The sequence below is a fragment of the Barbatula barbatula genome, assembly GCF_947034865.1.
Source record: "Barbatula barbatula genome assembly, chromosome: 8".
In the NCBI taxonomy this organism is placed as follows: Eukaryota; Metazoa; Chordata; class Actinopteri; order Cypriniformes; family Nemacheilidae; genus Barbatula; species Barbatula barbatula.
Window position 1 is genome coordinate 19,102,267 of NC_136771.1, and position 18,642 is coordinate 19,120,908.

The 18,642-nt window shown below is 37.4% G+C and overlaps 1 protein-coding gene across 1 annotated transcript; it reads right to left on the bottom strand.

Annotated features, from left to right (window-relative positions):
• Nucleotides 1–206: 206 nt before the first annotated feature.
• kitb (KIT proto-oncogene, receptor tyrosine kinase b) lies at nucleotides 207–16,371 on the bottom strand. Its single transcript, XM_079461973.1, has 21 exons — nucleotides 16,286–16,371; nucleotides 14,093–14,362; nucleotides 12,663–12,947; nucleotides 12,161–12,300; nucleotides 11,903–12,071; nucleotides 11,050–11,236; nucleotides 10,571–10,686; nucleotides 9,936–10,050; nucleotides 9,665–9,849; nucleotides 8,711–8,817; nucleotides 7,094–7,220; nucleotides 5,995–6,099; nucleotides 5,775–5,885; nucleotides 5,344–5,482; nucleotides 5,168–5,229; nucleotides 4,972–5,072; nucleotides 4,046–4,168; nucleotides 3,295–3,406; nucleotides 3,076–3,175; nucleotides 2,800–2,905; nucleotides 207–2,681 (listed from the first exon to the last, which is right to left on the bottom strand). Exons 1-21 carry the CDS (start codon nucleotides 16,365–16,367, stop codon nucleotides 2,523–2,525), a joined length of 2,901 nt encoding a protein of 966 aa, XP_079318099.1. The 5' UTR covers nucleotides 16,368–16,371; the 3' UTR covers nucleotides 207–2,522.
• Between the last annotated feature and the right edge of the window lie 2,271 nt (nucleotides 16,372–18,642).

Here is an 18,642-nt window from a genome sequence, read left to right on the forward strand (position 1 = left end):
GTATGACTTGTCTGCATAAAACCCAAAGCTGAACACCTTTCAGCCAAACACTCCATCACACAAACCCATCAATGATTTGTGCACAGGGGAAGTGTCATTTCAGAACAGAAAAGGCCCTTCTATAACTCTTGCAACACCGATGGAAACAAAGTTCTTTAAAATTGAATTTTGGAAGAAAAAAACAACGCTGGTCCAACTTTCAGTTTCAGTTTTTTAAGGCTGAGCGAATGTTTGAACCGAATACAACCAACATTTATAAGTGAATCAACATGTTGTATGAATAAGTTTAAGATGTATTTATATATGTACGATTTAAAAAAATTCATCTGGAAGTACTGCTGTACCAGTGTTTACACCTTGCAAAGTGGTCTATAGCATTAACATTGGTTTTTAATAGAATTACTGGAATAGATAAACATGTTTACCTTTAGTAGAATCAAGCTACTTATGAATTATATACTGCATGGTTGCCCCTGCATTGTAATCCTTTTGCATAAATACAAATTTATCAATCGTATATTTTTATTTTCACTCAGTCTGTATCAAAACATAACATCATTCCCTTCCGGCCCTTTTCCTTCAGAAACAAAACACACTAAAAGTTGAAAAAATAGCTAACACTTCAGATATTTACAAAGTCAAATCTTAAATCTCATAGCATTTCAAGTCATTCGTCACAGTCAACAATCAAAAACATTTCACGTGTTTACATCTTTTTAAGATCTGTATATATCAGCCGATACATCCAGCTAAGCTAGAATAACTTCTACTAGAATACTTAGCCTGCCATCAAACTGGTTAAAAAAGCCATGTACCTGAATGTCAGTCGCTATATTTGTAGTCTAAATCCTCAAACTACAGCTAGCCACATTAGCCAGAGACTAAAACCCGGCAAAAGTCACTTCAACAAACATTAATGTGCAATTTAAATATCTCAGTTTTCATAGCGTCAAGCCTCTTAATGGCATCATAAATATACATACCTGTATGCACTATTTCAAATTCAATATCAAACATAAAAACACAAAACAAAAATGTAAACAATAATAGTAGTACGTACCTCTGAGGTGAAAATGTCACAGACAATGATACAATATCGCATTCAAATCAATAGTGCATTATAACAGTCACTGAGGGAGTAATAATCACATGCTGAAGTTACTAAAGAAGATATCAGCAGGCATGAGACGCTCGATCCATCGGTATTACTTAAGTGCTCAAGATATTGATGTGTTGAGCAAAGATCTAAGCGACTCGAGAATCAAGGCCGAAAATGACTTGAATAACACTGCATGTCCATTAAAGTTAGTCATTTGTCTCTGGTGAGGTCATTGGTTATATATCTAAATGCTTGTCTGGCTCATGTGAACACGCTGCATGTCAGGATAGTGCTGTGTTTGCTGCGTATTCACCCAAAATACTATAGAGGGTATGCATTGATGTCACTTTCCCCTGTGAACATGTCAGGACGCGCTCCCCTGGGTGGCAAAACACCCACAAAGTGGCTGAGGAGAATAGGAGAAACAAAGAAACCGGAACTAAAACCCTGCAATTATTTGCTGAAATTACAAGCAACTGGACTTGACTGTGATCCTTACGACTTCCTGGACACAAAAATGTTGCAGAATTGCGTTTCCTGATATTATAAGCAGTCAATAGTGTTTTGCCACCCATGGGGCCCGCTCCGGTTAAATGATGACACGTCTATAGCCTCTAAATACTGTAGCTCGAAACAATGCAATGGAGCCCAGCTGTACTTACAGGAGAGGATCTTAACTTTGGGGATGCAGGTTGAGCTCCACAAGGTTTCAATAAACGGCATGTTTTTTATGGTCAGGTTTTTTAATGTATAGTTAAAAGTATATATAATATAGGCAGCTATCTTTGCTTAAAAACGTGACCAACACACAGTGTACTGAATGTAACAAGCCAGCTGCCGCAAAAGGGGAAACCCGCTGTTGCTGAGCGCCCCAAAATTGCTGGTACCTTTAACACAGAATGCTCAACACGATTTCACTACAATTCATAACTATTTTACAAGATGGCTGATTCGTATAAATTCGAACAGTCTCATTTATTTTTTTTCGATTTGTTTTTACACCACTGATGTTAAGATTAGGGGTGAAGTTTGGGCGAGGGGCTTCGGTATGACAGTTTTTCTAATAGTCATGTTTTTGTACGATTTATATAGAACGTGTAAAACGAATGCGTTAACATGTAAATTGCGTGTTCGCTTGTAAATACGCATTTTGGCCTTAAAATCATAAGCATTGATTCGAATTAGATATCTCGTAAAATAGATACAAATTCATGTGAGATCTGTTATTTGTAGCTTTTAAAACACACTGGTACTGGTAGACAAGGCCAGTAAAGTTGCATTGAGCTAAAGAGAGCTTTTATAAGCCATAATTAAAGAAGTCTGACTATAAATAAGGGGTAAGGCTGTTGGCTTTGTTCCGGTAACAAATATGGAAACTGATCGTGAGGCAAAACAAAAAAAATCAGGTGTTGTCAATTGTTATTTATACGATTTGTGGTTCCAGGAAAACATCATTGGTGGCCTGCAGCAGTGGTTGAGTCGAGGCTGTAGAGCTGCCTATTGAGCTCAGCCGTTGCGCCCTCTGCAGGTTTGGAGGAACAAATGCCTCACAGCTGCCACTAGTACTTAGATTCAGGTAATCCTGAGAGACACAAATAGAAACAAACCTAATTAGATCGGTTCAGTTTAATTAAATCACGGTTATTTTTGTATTATTGTTTTGTTATTAATAATCAAAAGTTGCCCCTGACTCAACATACGTGTTTGGTGGTTTCCGACAGCAGCAGTTCGGTACGTTCCAACAGTTTCTTGAAGGTTGGTCTCTTCAGAGGGTCGGCACTCCAGCACCATCTCATGACCTCATAACTGATGACACGAGCACAAAATCGCGATGATACACAACATGATTTAAAAATATTGCATGTTTGTTACACTAATCAAATTATTATTATCAAGTTGAGTTTATGCATTTACTTTTTTACTTGAAAAATCTAAAAGGCACAGTCATAAATGTATATACACACACGTTCCCATACATTTCACTTGGGGCAAACTCAGGCTCAGTCATTCTGTATCCATCTTGTATCATCTTATAGAACGTGGACCCAACTTGAATCCCAGGATATGGTGTGTTACCTGTAAACAGAGTTTAAGCTTATAAGACTTTGATCATGGCTCAGCTAAATGCACTGAACTGTATTGTGCACTAAACCGCACTAACTGTAAATCAACATCTGATATTAGCTTGTACAGACCCAGAGAAAAGATCTCCCACAGTAAGATGCCGTAGGACCAGACGTCGCTCTCGAAAGTATACACGCAAGCAAACAGACTCTCTGGAGACATCCACTTGACCGGTAGACGTGCCTAGACAGACAATACACCATCAATTAGGATGACAAAAGCTTTTAGATTGTTTTATCTGTATGCTTGTTTTATACCACATAGGTGTACACAGACACATGATTTCTGTATTATCACATCCACGCATTGACAGTTGAACACATTGATAGTGGTTATTATACATTGTTCTAAATGCTGAAATCTAGTGAAATTTATATAAAAAACATGCACAAAGAGAACCCAAAGTCTTTTAAAATTAGCTTGGCTCTTAAGTCAGGTTTACTGAATTACTGTTTGTGTGCTTGCAGTACTGTATATGCACAAAGGCCATCTTTTTTTCACAGCAGCCTACAGTGCAAAATATTGCGTTGCTAAATGCATTTATAATGCATTTTCACCAAATGTTCTGCTGAGTTCAGCATGCTATACGTGCAGCAGAAACAGGCTCAGTGCCAGAGGAGGCTTGCAGTGCTGGTAATATGGCCAACACTTACTGTATACACACATGTCAAGTGATGTCCACACGGCTATGTAGTATGTGATATGCTTTGAGTTTCATAAACTTATAATCTTAACTCAATGCTACAAGATCATAATCTTTTGTGATTTATAAATAATGCAATATATATTAGATATGGAGCCTGACAGAAAGACACCACTCACATTTCCTCTCAGGACGTAGCTGGAGTCTCTAGTGATGTCACGTGCCAGACCAAAATCACATATCTTTGCGAGCCGACCCTGAGTCAGCAAAACATTCCTGGCGGCCAGATCTCTGTGGATACACTGTGGATATACACATCGACACACATAAATACATGTATTTATAAGCAAACAGGGACATATTCTAGATAGTAGGGTTCCATTTGTTGACTATATTATTTAACATAAACATAAACATACACATACTTTTACAGCATTTAATAGATTTCATTTCATCCAAAAATTCAGAGACCATTCCAAATTTTCATTTCAAATCAGCGACTTGACTGACAAGACACATGGAAACTGCGCTAAAAATCGATAAAAATGTTTTTTTTTTTTACTTTGCCTGAATACTGAATACATGTAGAGGTATTACTGTTGTATTGCTTAAAAGTGAATTTGAACTTCTTTTCTTTGAGGTCTGAAAAAATACAGAGCATCGTTTCTGTTATTTTGAATTTCTCCAGGGTTAGTTTTCTGCAAATAAATGTAAATAGAAACAATATGTTCATTCGAAATTTTGAGTATTAGTAGTTCACAGAATGAAACAAAAATGATAATTTTAGCTAAACACATACAAATAAAGAGTGCATTTTAAAATCAGAAAAACGGTCTCTGAAATGGTCTCATTTGCGCGGCTGTATTTAAATAGTTTTTCTGAATGCATTAGCTCACATGAACAAAAAATACACAATTATATTTATATTAACAAATGCATTAAAATAAATCAATTAATTACATATACCAACAAACAGCTGTATTTATGTATATTTCGACATATAAACATTAACCTCCATTTATATATAAATAATAATACAAAATGCTACATACAAAATATGATAACAGTATGATTATGAAACTGGATAAAAGTAACACACACTTACATTTTTGGATGTGAGAAAGTCCATGCCTTTAGCCACTTGATATGAAAAGCTTAGCAGATCCTCGGTATCCAAAGAGAGATCGTCTTTATTATCACACCATTCTGAAACATGAGAGATGATACAGAACGGAGTATGTAAAATAATGTAAGGTGGTGTAAAGTGGCAGCAGTTTATTTTTTATTCTGTTCAGTTATACCTGTCTGATTGGATCTCTTCTGATAGGACCTCATGGGCATGTATCCATTATCAGTGCCTTCCCTGTGTGCGTATGTAAACATACAATAGATGATGTATCACATTATCAAAACTAAACAAAAGACGTCCATACTCTCAGGAACGGTAGACCACCTCTATCGGAAAAGCACTTCTTACCGTGAAGGCTGTGTTTGGCTGAGCAGATTTTTGTAATATCCGTCTCCTGTTTTGGAACTAAAAAATGCATCTCTCTTTCTCCTAAGGAAGTTCAACAGGTCGCCGTAGCAACAGTATTCTGTAATCACTAAAGTGGGGCCTGTTGGAAGAGAAAAAGCTCCTTGTTTGGTATAAATACTTCAAATGAATCAGATAGACGAAAAAAGTACTTAATTGTTTTGAAAATTTATATTTTATACTGTATTTTATACTATTTTAAACTGACTAGCATTTCATCTATTTTTATATCAGTATGTGTGGTCCCTGAATCAAACCACCTGTCCTCTGCATTGGTAAAACAATGCTATACAATTGATCTCCAGATAAAAACAACATGATGGCGAGTGACTAGCTTTTTCCTTTTTAGGTGAACTGTTCCTTCATCCTCTTACCTCCTACCGTACAGGCCCCAAGCAGGTTGACAATGTTGATATGGCTACCAAGGTAGCTGAGTACTTTCAGCTCGGACATAAGAGCCTCTTTCTCAGTGGAGTGAGCGCTCGCTTTGGGAAAAACACACACACAGATACACATGCATGCATAAGAGACATATATAATAAACAACGATTGCAACATTTCAATGCATTAAGACAAATGCAGAAGAATACTCACGTTTCAGCATTTTAACAGCAACAGTGGTCACCGTGTCTGCCGAGCAGAGTCCATATGCCGTAGCTGCTACTACTTTACCGAAAGCTCCAGAGCCAAGAGTTTTACCTTCATCATCACAAACAAAAATGTAATCATCAATGTTACCACAAAACATTATAGTACAGGTCAGTGTCGGCTTGCTAAAAACTTAAAATTACACGTGAACTTTTTATACACACAACTTCGTACAATTTCACAAATCATGAACAATGTGTGTTTCATTTGAACCAGTATATAAAAAACGTACACTTTCTTTATTGAGTATGTTCAGTATGGTCAGGGTTATGTATAGTTTGAAACTAACGTCTTGCTTTAAAGGGTACTTGCTTTAAATTACAATTCTGTTCACCCTCATGTTTCAAACCTGTATGGATTTCTTTCTTCTCATGAACACAAAAAATAACATATTTGGAAAATGTCTGGCACATCATTGACTACCATAATAGGAAAAAACAATTGTATTATTTGTTTGGTTCTGATAAACACAAAATGAGATATTTAGGAAAGCAAACAATTCCAGGGCATCTTAGACTCATTTAAAATGTTTCCTATACTAAGGTAGTCAATGATGTCCCAGAAATCTCAGTTGCTAACATATTTCTAAATATCTTTCTGTTCAACAGATCAAAGAATTGTATACAGGTTTGGAACATCTTGGGGGGGTAGTAATTCATAACAGAATTTTCATTTTTTTGGGTGGAGTATCCCTTTAATTCCAGTTTTGTATTTTACTGTTGCTATTTTACTTCTGTTCAATACAAGCACTTATGATCTCTAGAGCTCTTGTCACAATGTTATTGAGATGTGTGTGGTTTATTGAACAGAAATAAAGTAGCAGCAAAAAGACACTTACAGAGCATTTGACTGGTGCCAAATGTTTCAGTGTATACATACTGTACACCTATGCTTACAAAGCTAATGAAAAACATTTAAAAGACAGGAAGTGCAAAAAAAATATATGAAAGGCCTGACCTTACAACAGAAATCTATGCTGACAGTTTGTTTACTTATCAACTTTACGTGGTTTATATTCTGTGTGTGTGTGTGTGTGAACGTTTACCAAAGCGCAGTCTTTCTCGTGGAAACTCCCATTTGGGGTCATAAGGCAGCTGTGTGGGGTCTATGTAGGTGTAATTGTTTCCATCAAAACTGTCTATCACCTTCCAATGGATCTCATATTTAGGTTTCTATGGCAACATAAAAAATAACAGCAGACACTTAAGTGAAACATAAGTATTTTCTTAAGTTATTTTCTTTAAACCTTACTGTACTGCTAACATTTACAGCATCATATCTGTGTTTGTGTGTGTGTTTGTGTGTGTGCTCCGTGTCTCTAGCTACTTCACAGCAACAGAAGCAGCAGGTAGCACAGACAAAATGTGCCATACTGTTGTAGCTAATGTGGCAGCGTGCAGGTTATGGTCCATAAATTCAAGGTAATTCAATGTCCCAATGTGCTTTTTAAGTATTAGTTACAGGCAAGATCAGAAATTTGTTGAGGCAAAAAACAAATATACGTCCAAATAAATGATAAATGGGGAAGAGATAATAATACTAATATATTAGAGCAATACATGAAGATCTGTATGGGCTGGTGCATTTTTACTGGGTTTAGCATTACAACCAGTGACAGATGGATCTGTTAAGATTAGTAACGTAATAGCCAATCAGAGGCGTCTAAATAAGAAATTTCACCTAATTCATCATAAACAACAGTTTAGTAGTCAATTTCATCGATTATAATGGGAGTTTTAAAACATTAATCTAAAGTCTTTCACCGTTTTAATGATAGGGAACCTTCTTTGTACCATTTCGGTAAAAAATTTAACCCAAGTGTAAATAAACAAATGCCATGCAGCTTCTGCAATAGAAAAAACAATAGAAACCAACCATCACAGACATTTTAATGGTTCCATTCAAATATCACTATGAACCAGTTTTTTCTGAAAACAAAATTCCTTTCTGTAGTGTGTTTTTGGCCATTATTCCAATAGGATTAATCTCCCAGATAACACCCCACCGATAGAATCCATCACATTCTGTACCAATAGACACCACTATAGTTTCCATTAAAACCAGTACATTTTCTATTTGTTTTGGTCAGGATTCTATAGTTTTTTTGGGATGTCTTCATTTTGCCAAGTTGGCATGTAAATTCCAGTGGAAAAGAAATGGTAGGTTCCTTTAATGGAAGGTTAATTTTTTTATAAATGCTGTTAAATTGCATGTTTTGGGAAAAAGCATCTAAGTTAAACCCCCAAGTCAATTCTCTACCATTTACGGTATAGCATTAAACAACTTTGATTAAATGACAGTCCATCTACAGTATATGATACAGCCCTCAAATATAAACAAAATGTTACACAAATTTAACTTGATTACCCTCTTGATTCATACCGTTTTGAACAGTAAAATAGAAGTTATTATACAGTATTTTTTATCTCCCTATTGGTATAAATGTATATTTAATAAATCATTACTGCACCTGTTTAGACACTGTAAAAATACACTTAATGCTATTTTATTTGTTATAGTTATATAACTTTTTTGGTCCTTCAGCCCCTGCCCTAGCAGAGATCCGTGCACGCCACTTTGTGTGGTGTTTATGTGTGTGTGTGTGTGTGTGTGTGTGTGTGTGTGTGCGTGCGTGCGTGCGTGCGTGCGTGCGTGTGTGTACCTGCATGTATTTGTAGAGCAGCACGATCAGAATGAGGCTGAGCAGAACAGCAGTGGACACGACACCAGACAACAGAGGTGTAAAGAGTTTATGGGGCACAGTTCTTTCTAAGAAACAGAAGATTTAACACATGAACTCAGTTAAACTGTTGCGTACTATACTTCGTTCATTCTGTCTGCTATAAAGCTAGAGCTGTTTGTGAGTGTTTTGCATCTGTTGTTCAGAGGATTGTGGAGCTTAGTGTCAGTATCGAATCTCAACGTGCACACGCTGCACAAAATCATAATCCCCGATCTGTCAACAAGCTCAGTGTCTGATAATATACAGGGATTATATGTTATCGTGTGTGTATGTATGTCTAGGTGTGTGGGTGTTGGTGTTGGTGGGTGTATGGGTGTGAATAGATCTAATGAATCTGTTCTTTCTAAACAAGCACACTGTAATTACAGCTTCCAAGTTCTTGAATAGGAATTTCCCAGGAGGACTTGAAAGCAACGTTAAGGGTTATGTTAACATCTGTCTGTCCTAATTAAGAAATACAAGCAGTGTTACCAGGAACCTGAATTATTCCAAGATCAATCCCACTGGTACAATTAATGGTTGAAGGGTAACTGCCGATTTTCAACCTGCTTGGTATTGTTACAATGTTTTCTATTTCTCTGTGCTATCTGGACATAGAATACACGTTTATTCATCACCAAAAGTCCTTTGACCACTCCTGACATTTGCTGACAATTAACACAGTAAGAGAAAGAATAAACATTTTTCATTTACGCACAGTATACTATGGACATTGTAACAATACAAAGTGAGCTGAAAATCAGACTAATGTAAAAATGCAGAAAAGGTTTCTGTGAGGTTTTGGTTTGGGTGTAAAGTGAGGGTTAGGGAATATAAGATACAGTTTGTACAGCATCAAAATAAGGGAAACCCAACGTGTGTGTGCACTCTCACCACTGATGGAAAACAAGGTGAAGGCCTGTTCGCCCTGCGTTGTGGCCACACACTCAAGAGTGTGATATTTTCCTTTGCTGACATTAAGCCGGCTTTCCACCTCACTCCGTCCAAACTCTGACCCTGACACTGTTACTATAGCAACCTCGTCATCTTCCTGCGTTGAATTCAACAGGTTGGAGCACCTGTCGGAGCCAAAAGAATACGACCAATTACAGTTTATAGCGATGACTTAAGACTTATATATAGTAAGTCTGTGTGTGAGTCATACCGTGTATGTGGAGGCTCGCAGTAATACCAAGATATTTTAGGGACGGGGAATCCTGAAGCCACACACCTCACCTGTCCATCAACCGGACCCTCCTGGGCAACAATTACAGGTTTACCTGAATGAAAGAGTCAAAGAAATAAACAAAAAGTTGTGTAAACTAAAGTGTATTGAAAAATACTGTATTCAAATGTGAATATTAAAGGAACAGTGCACCCCAAAATAAATATTCTGTCATCATTTAGCCTATTCACCCTTGAGTTGTTCCAAATCTGTATACATTTCTTTGTTCTAATAAACAGAGAAAGTAATTTTGAAGAATGCTTGTAACCTAAAAAAGTTGATGAATACCATAACAGGAAAAATTGCTTTATAAATGTCTTTGTTGCTCTTAAAATAGTATATTTTTGAACAATGTTGGAAGGCAAATTGTTCTCTGGCATTTTTTACTGTTGTACTTTTTCCTACTATGGTAGTCAATGGTGGCCAAGAACTGTTTACAAGCATTCTTCCAAATATCCTTCTCTCAGTTCTACAGAACAAATTGTTTACACATTTGGAACATCTCGAGGGCGAGTACATGATGACAGAATTTTTATTTTGGGGTAAACTGACCCTATACAATTCGTCCAACTCACATATAACATGGACGGTGAATGACTGATTGACTGATGCATGTTTGTGATTGGCCGAGAAAGTGTAGATCCCGCCCTCTGACCCATGAACTCGAACGAGTCTCAGTTCACTAATGTACCTGTAGCATAAGACAAACAATATTTAGTATCAAATTAAAGGTTGCACTCAGTCTCCTTATCATCCGTGTGGTTTATATTGACACTGACTGTATTAGCATGTGCATGAAGTTCGTTTAAAACAGTTTACTTTGGAACTCTTTGTTTATCTCTTAGGGCTATTTATTTCTTTATGAATAAGATTTTTTAATGAAAAAATATACTTAGTGACTCATGTTTGCTCACCAATCTTACAATTCAGGTCACGGAAGTTAATTTAAAAACAAACATACTTGTTTTGGGGATAGATATCAGTCAGATGCTTATCACAGTTCAAAAACAGAGGCGGGGTTACAACAGAATGATCTGTTTGTGTGTGTGTGTACCTGTATTGCTGGTTGTGAAGCGTGATGACGTGCTCGGATGTGTTTTTCAGCTCTTGGTTGTTGTAGGTCCAGCTGACATCCTTGGGTTTGGGGTACGATGTCATCTCCACGCTGAGAGTTAGACTCTCCCCCTCTCTCACCTCCATCACACGGCCCTCTCCCTCTGTGAGGTTAATGAATCCGTGCTCTGCCGTACACAAACAAAAACATCCAGACTGGCAATGCTGTAAATGGTTTGAAAATGTATTTTGTAAGCAGGTTAAAGCAATGTCCCTTTAAGGAAAGCCAGTTCATTTGACAGACATCTTGGCAACTCTCCCAGTCAGTTTTTGTTAACAGAACTTGAACTGAGAAAGATCCAAATCTACAAAATGGTTTATCAGGTTTATGTTGCAAAAACAAATGCCAAATCAAGATTGAATCAAGCTAAGATGCTGCATTTGTCAGGCAGCTTATTGAAGCTCCCAATCAAACTAAATAAAAAAAATCTAATCAAATTTATAAACTGAATGTGAATGCCTGTGTTATGCAGAATGCAAAAGCTGTTTTTCAAAATAGTAAATATTGTAATATTCTATAGTCATTATACAGCATCCAAAAACATCAACTGGATAACGTGCTGGGTGAACATTTATTTTATATTTCATTAATATTTATATTAATTTACATTCATATATTATTGTATAATAATTGTATTAAATGAAAAATATTTATTCATATTATTTTTTACCTGTTAAATTAAAATGAAGTTAAAGCTAAGTTTGAGCAACATAACGTTTGTTTACGTTGAACCCTATAACGGAAAGGCAAAACATTTCCACATGCAATTTCTTTTTTTGCTTCTTCTTCTTACCGTAAACCTCCAAATTGACTGTCGCTGTGGAGACGCCCCTCTCATTCTGTGCTTGGCAGCGATAAACTCCTGAATCGCTAATTTTCACCGATTTGATCCTCACTGTTACTGAGCGCTGATATCCTCGAGAGCCAATGAGGATGCGGGAGTTATGGGTTTCCAATGCTACCTAAATTATTATTGAAATGTTTCAACAGATAAGATTTGACAATGTGATGTATGTAATCATGCTATAAACTTAGAGGCTTTTGATCTAACCGCTTCAGAAGGGAGGCTCCAACTCAGATGGAAATCATAGTTGATGTTGATGGTACTGCAGGTGACCTCAAACTCCTGGTCCTGGATCAGGATCAGATTTTCCGATCCGGATAGGTTGAGTGCTGGCGCTGTCTCTGGAACTGAATTACAAATAAACCCAGACGATCAGTTATTATTTGTTTTTGTGATAAACGGAACGATTCCAGTCACGATGTCACAATTTTGTAAACAAATCTGGTTACTGTATTAGTCTGGAATAAACGTAAACATACCATTATGCAAAGTTACGATTAATTTGGGGAAGAATTTTTTTTTTGTATTTATATTGTTTTAAGGGATAGTTCAGCCAAAAATAAAAATCTCACCTTCGAGTTCGTAATCTGTATATATATATATATATATATATATATATATATATAAATATATATATATATATATATATACCTGAAGTAAAGATTTGCAAACCACCAATCCACCAAAACCTACCCCTCCCCAAACACACCTAGACGAACGTCCAGGTTATACTGGCTTGACTTTACTGGCACGTCATCCATCTGCCCCGAACAAACATAGCAGCCTTCAAAGGCTTTGGAGACGTTTCTGATGGTGATGCCTCTCTGAGGATGGGCGGTGAAGGTGAGTTCGGCAGGCAGGGCGGAGCCAGAACAGGTCTGCAGAGACAGTTGACTGACAGCTGGATCCGTTACCAAACAAGGGAAAGTGCAGTCCTCTCCTTCCTTGGCCAGAAGACCATTCAACATGGAGCGTACAAATGCATTCTCCAAATCTGCAAAAAACAAGACGAAGAATCAAATGAGAGTTAGGAGGCCAGAAACATGGGAAGGCGTCACAAATACTGTTAGCAAATAGTGAAAACAATTATGTGTTTGCAGAAAATTTATCACACAATCAGACCGTTCAAATACCTGCATCATTCAATGACAGTTAACAATGAAATAAGCTTATGTTCAATAAAAGTAAGTAAAGCAAATACTGTGGTTTAGACCAGGGATTCCCAAAGTGTGGTGCGCGCACCCCCAGGGGTACGCGAGCTGCCACCAGGGGGTGCGCGAGAGGAAAAATGTAATGGCGATCTGTTTTTTTAAGTGGGATTTTTCCATACAATAAAAAAACATGAACAGTAAACATTTCCTTTGTAATCGCTTTTATTTTAAATAAAAAACTATAATTTATTAGTTTTTGATAGAAACGTAGAAGAAGACCGCAGCTGTCTTCTTCTACGTTTCTACACTGCTCTTATTGTCGCACTTGAAAAGTTTCAGATTGATCCTCGTTTTTATTTAGCCTAGGCCTATTTTATCTATTTCGGAGCCTATTCTCTTTAATGTTGTGGATCGTTTGTAACTTCATTGCAATGTAATTCAAGGTACCGTCATTCTAATTTCCATAACAGTTGTGTTATGATGATGATGATGCTAGCTCCACGGTCATTTAATAGGCCTGGCCTATTGCTGCAATGTTTCTTTTACGCGGCTGAAAATAACCGTGCTTTCTGTTACTGAGCCTGTGTCTGTCACTCGTCCTCTTAAAAGTGGAAGCTTGTGCGTAGCTTTGTTGTATTATATTGAAATTTTGTTGATGTTATTGTCATGCGTGTTTTGTTTTTTTGCGCATGATTAAACATGAGTCTTTATATGGCGATAAAACAAATCTTTGTTGCGTTTTTTTTTTAAGTGGGGATTGGGGGTGCGCCAACCCTGTTGGGACATAGAAGGGGGTGCGCAGGAAAAAAAGTTTGGGAACCGCTGGTTTAGACAAACAGCTAAAGGACGATTTTGTGCTGCTCCGAAACTCCTATTCAAGTTTAAATAGTTCTTCAGAATGAAATGTGGGAATTAAGGCCAAAGGACGCACAACAAACAAACCCTTGAGAGTCAAAGAGAAGAAATGTGTAAACATATTCAAGCGTACCTTTTACATAGATGTAGATGGAACTTTTCACGCTCGTGTTTGTGTTCTCGCAGGTGTAGCGCCCCATATGCTGCATCTGTGTGGAGGCGATGGAGATGACCCTGGCTCCATCTTTCTCTCCTTCTCCGTCAATCCTACGTCCTTTATCTCTCATCCACCGCACCCCACCCGTGTTTCCCTCTACATCGTCATGACAACCGAGTTGTAATTGTTCGCCTTTGAGTACCACCAGATGAGGGGTTTCGGGGACAATAACAGGTTTAAACCAACCTGGAATACAAACACACATAAGTCACTTAACTGCACTATAAAGTCACGTATAAAATGTTGGTAACCAAACATTCTTCAAAATATCTTCTATTGTGTAAGAAGGAGTCATATACAGATTTTCCACCACATAAGGGTGAATTAATGATGACCGAATTTTTTATTTTGGGGTGAACTATTCCTTTAAGAGAAGTGGAAAGTCTGAAAAGGTCTGTGGTGCCAGAAAGAACCATAAAGATCCACAAACTCTTTCTGTTGCACTAAAGCTTCTTTGCAGAGGAAAATGTTTTTTCTTCACACTATAAAATGCGAGAATTTGAAAGGCGATTGAATAGTTCTTCTTCGTCGTTCTTCAACCGTACATTTATTTTTGAAGGCTGCAGACATGGTGGCTATTATAATTCGTTTATAGCTAGCATGACCCCTAAAAAACACCACAGCTGTCTTTGTTTGTTGTCAAGTGATGTTATCAACGAAAACTGCTCTGAAGTTTTTAATCACCACAAACACCAAAAAACTAAAACAATGACATCTGGGTCCTATAATGAGTGAATCACACGCAAACAAAGGTCATTTTATCTCAAAACAAAAACATATTTTATATCATTAACTTAAAAACAAGATACTCTTATAATAAGATAGGAATGACATTACAGTTATGAGAATGTGATTTTTGCATTATAGTAAGGATTACAATTTCTATGTATGAAAAGGTTTCTATCATAATGAAAAGTCGTAAATACTACAATGGATTGTTGTTTTAAACAAAATACAGTTTTTTTCATCTTTTGCAAATGTGCCATTCACCCAAATATGATTTGTTATTCAAATGTTTTAAGCCTTCTTCTATTCTCCAAATGACTGTACCGACAATGACTAATCCGTTACTTCACCATGATCGATGCTTCGGTAAAATAAGACATCGTTAATCAAGACAATGAAAGGAAAAGAAAGTGCACAGTTTAAAGGGGGCATTAGTCTCTATAATACAGTGTACCCAAAGATTTGATCTCATTTGCATAACAGTCCTGACTCTGAGCTTTAAACGCTTTTACCTTTTACCCCCTTGACAGCTACGCACACCCAAACAGACGAAACCAGCAGAAAAGGAAAGCATTAACATTTATTATAACATTTCCTTGGTGTGGGATGTGTTCCGGGCACATACTACAAACTCTACTTAAACGTAAGATTTCACATTAGTTACCGATTTCATTTTGAAGGGTGTTCTGCTCTATCCTAAATGATATTGCTGAAATAGTAGATAGGCTATGTTACACCTGTAGACAGAAGACACCTGTACGCTGACCCTCACGAAAAGCATCTGTTGCTTGCATGCACTCGTGCTTATCTGTCAATCATCTCCGATGTGTCCCCACACGTTAACCGAAAACTGACCGTTAGTTAAGAACATTGGTGACACGGCAACTGTTATGAATGAATGCGTTATGGTCGTTCTGATGAAAATATAAAAGCACAAATATATCAAATTAGTAATTAGTAAATTAGTAACTAATTGTAATTAGTTGCGCGTAAGATTTGACATCGGCTCTAATTACACGCCAATTAATTATTGACACTGAGCGCAACACATGAGACCCGCGCGATGTGCGAACTAACAAACAAACTGTCTGTAATAGCTTCACTTAATCGCTATGAGCACAACAAATAGATAAACATGTATTTTAATTGACAGCGCATTTAAAGCGAACGAGCCAAGCGATGAGAAACGTTAACAGATGCGCAGAAAATAATAAGTGTCAACGGTAATCTTTTCGCTAAACAATCATTCATTGGATATTAATCATCATCTGAACGCAAATAGGCGGAGGACACTTGCCACGCCACGACGCAGTATTTATAAAAAATAACTTAGAAGTCGATTTTCAACAAAACAGGGTTAAACGTAAATAATAATGTTCTTACCTTCAGGTAATGTGAATATGAGTAACACTGTGCGCAGAAACCAAGCGTTGTTCATTTTGTCTGTGTGTGCTTCTTTATGCATCAGTATGACTGATCCACAACTGACGGTACCCTGAAGACTCTCTCTCTCTCTCTCTCTCTCTCTCTCTCTCTCTCTCTCTCTCTCTCCTCTCTGCGCGCGTGTTGCGCAGCTGCCAAGATGTTGTTGTTTTGACCCAGTGTTTTTGGCATACACCGTTGCTGGACGTCATACCGGTCCAGCTGACGAGTGCTTACAGGAAACTAAAGCAGAATTTGAATTAGAACTGGCTAGTTTTCAATATTCATTATCTTAATTGATGGACATTGGAAAGTGTCACGTTTCGTGCGCAACTCGGCAGTTCGGTCACCTCTGTGTTGACATGGATTTCAAACTTACTGCGCTGCGTGCCCTCTTGTGCACACTTTACGTAATCGATAGAGCTGAAAATGTTGCAGCTTTTCGATGACTTGCTGTCTGCTGTATCTTGTGTGCGTGCGCATCAATTTGGTAAATGCGTTACTTTTCAAACCATTGCTACTGTTTTGTTATTTATCAGCTATTCATTGTGACACCAGCACTTCTAAACCTGCAGACATGTGCTTGTAGTGTGCACATGCATGTTGTAAGGCCTGGAATACCTTTCGTTTGCTGAATTATTCATGAATTAGAGCAGGTTTTTGATAGTGATAGGTCCTTACTCATCATCTGCTGACCAAAGATGCTGACTCACTGGTCTTTCTTTTCAGAGGTGACTCATGCCATCTTTTATAGACATATGATGATTTTGCCATTCTGAAGAAGAATAGTGCCCTTCAAATAACTGTTTTCGTTCACTGCTTTACATAATGAGAAATGCAGACAGATGGATGGATGGATGGAGAGATAGATAGATTAGACTTATCAGTATGAAAAAGGCCTTTTCTAACAATGCAGACTGAAATCGAGAATAGCCTCTAATGGACTAAGAAGCAAACCTAATGAAGTTTGTCCACTGGATTTTTGCTGACCGTGCACACAACCTCATCTGTCCAACCAAGTAACCATTAGGTTTTTCATTCCATAATAGTATGACTGGTGTGGTGAAGTGGGTTTTGTAGTGGTTTTTAAGTGTTGCTGTATGCCTGGACAATGAGAGTACTTTGCTTTCTTGGACCATTTTAACTTTGTCCATCTTAATATTGTATAAGTGCATACCTTAACTTGACACAAGCTTTAGAAAGTTTCATTGTAGTCTAAAATTGATTATAGCTTTATTTATTTTTTATTTAGCATTTGAGCCACATTGTATACCAGAGTGTACAAAGATGTACAGTATCTCTGTCAAAATAAAAATTTCAACCTTCATTTAAACATTGTAACACATACAATTGCTTATGTACAAAATAGAAAACTCTGTTGGTATCTTTTAGACCAGGGGTGGGGAACCTTGATCCTGGAGGGCCTCTGTCCTGCAGTCTTTTTCTCCAATTGAATCAAACACCTGAACCAGCTCATCAAGGTCCTTTATTTACTAGAAACTTGACGACAGGCGTGTTTGAGGTGGTTGGAGCTAAAGTCTGCAGGACAGGGGCTCTCCAGGATTAAAGTTCCCCACCCCATTTTAGAGGGCAATTACACTCCGTAGTCTAGAGGTCCTGATGCTGACAGCTACTTAGTCAGACTAGTTTGAAAAATCTACATTATGTCTGACTGTTTTGTGGTACAACAAAGGGAATAGGACATTTTAAGATGAGTGTGTAATTATAACAAGTCAATCTGATTATCTAGACTACAAAGCACTTTAAATCTCATTAAGCCTGTCAGTGTTGTGGATAAGGCAGAGATAAAGGAAAAGAGATGGAAGATAAATTAGAATGTGGGCAAAGTGTGAATTCAGAGAAACAGACATCAGAGTGTTGTATGGATGTGTTGATGGGGCATTAAGGAAGGAGTAAACATGAATACACGGAAAGCAGGACAAAATATGTACACTGTTTACATTACATACCATATAACGCAGCTTTCATAACTCATGTCCAATCTTAACTGCATTATAAACATTAAAAACATTCCAGAATGCATTAAGTCAGTAAGCCTGGCCAAAACCACAACAGTAGTCATTTGATATGCACAGTAGCCCCAATGAGCATCGCTGAAGTTTAGCTAGTCAATATGCCTCCATTCTTCAATCAATATGACAAGACTCGTTGACCACAAGGAGCATATATTGTATATGTGCCTGACACTAAGGCTAATCATTTTGTTTATACAGCCAATTGGAAGTCTTTCCAAGTCGATGTAATCAATGCACTTTAGTATAGATTTAAGACATGTTTTGACTGTGCCTTGAGATCCT

Excerpts from the sequence above, each read along its gene's own strand:
- kitb (XM_079461973.1), bottom strand. The coding sequence starts at position 16,367 with ATGCATAAAGAAGCACACACAGACAAAATGAACAACGCTTGGTTTCTG. Across the intron at positions 11,237-11,902 it reads AGTCAATTTGGAGGTTTACG|AGCACGGATTCATTAACCTC; the intron begins GTAAGAAGAAGA and ends TGTGTACGGCAG. Across the intron at positions 5,073-5,167 it reads GAAGAGATCCAATCAGACAG|AATGGTGTGATAATAAAGAC; the intron begins GTATAACTGAAC and ends CTCATGTTTCAG.